Below are 1,132 nucleotides of genomic sequence, written 5' to 3' on the forward strand. Positions count from 1 at the left end.
GTCCACACCTAGCTGTACACCCTTGGAGTCATTCTCAAAAAATAACTCTTCAACCAAGACCCACACTTACAAACAGCCAGTTAATGCCCTCCGTAGCATCATTGATCTAGCTTCTCTAGCTCCTCTGGCGTCTTGGCGAGCGAGTGCCGCGAGGACGTCTTGGATCGCCGTGGGAGGGTGTCAGAGTGGCACGAAGGAGGGTCTGAGTGGCAGGAGGGGGTGGCCTCTGTCTTATGGGAGGGCGTGGAGGCCGAGTGCCGGGTCAACGTGTCGGAGTGTCGTGAGAGTGTGTCAGAGTAGCGCGAGATGGAGTCAGAGTTCCGGAGGGGAGTGCCACTGGAGTGCCGTGAGGGGGTGTTTCTGGCATTCCGGTCCTCGATGTCATCACTGTTATGATTCAGTGACATGTGGCTGCCCTTCTTCGGGGAGTGCTTGAAGCCGTTCTTCTTGCACGTGTTGCTGTTGTTACTGGAGGGTGTATCCCCACTGAGGCTGTTTGAGCTCGTGCTGCTCTTGGGGATGTTGTTGATGCTGGCCGTGTGCTTGGACGTGAGGCACTGCTTCTCCTGGTCATCCCCAATCATGTCCTCCATCTGGACCGATCCGCTGGGGTTGGCTGTGCGGTCTGGCATGTTGCTTCTTACGACCTTTCGGGAAGGGCCTGAGGGAAGGGAGAGTGGGTCAAATAGAAATCAGTATATAGGATCCATTTGCACATGGAATAATTTGTTCTTTTCTCTTCTTGCAGTCACGTAGTATGAACAAGGCTGCACACAATATAAAGTAACCAGCAGATGGGAAAATATTACATTAGACAAATTAGATCTCCTTATCTGACCATAAAGCAAATATACATAGTAAACCTTTCTTTTGCTCATACAAAAATAAATAATGACAAGTACATCTTATGCCTGGAGCCTGGCTAACTTACCAACAAAACTAAGAAGAACTGGCAGCAAGATGAGACCATGAAGTGCACCAATAACCACCATTCCAAAGTACATTCTGAAGTAAAACACCTGAAATGGAGAGGAGAGACAATAAAAAACTGTTCTGATTAAGTGACTGCATGCTTGGTTCGAATACCTAGTACATGAAGTTACAGCCAAAATACTGATAGAAAAAACTGTAT

General features: G+C 48.3%; 1 protein-coding gene across 1 annotated transcript in view; it reads right to left on the reverse strand.

Annotated features, from left to right (window-relative positions):
• The window catches only part of LOC119588095 (NPC intracellular cholesterol transporter 1-like), a gene marked incomplete in the record, with an annotated part of 65,185 nt that overhangs the window by 1,759 nt on the left and 62,294 nt on the right, over positions 1-1,132 (reverse strand). Inside the window, 2 exon segments of the mRNA XM_037936803.1 lie at positions 1-661; positions 932-1,019. Of these exon segments, the coding sequence (XP_037792731.1) occupies positions 99-661; positions 932-1,019 (651 nt within the window).

The sequence above is a fragment of the Penaeus monodon genome, chromosome 23 (assembly GCF_015228065.2).
Source record: "Penaeus monodon isolate SGIC_2016 chromosome 23, NSTDA_Pmon_1, whole genome shotgun sequence".
Taxonomy (NCBI): Eukaryota; Metazoa; Arthropoda; class Malacostraca; order Decapoda; family Penaeidae; genus Penaeus; species Penaeus monodon.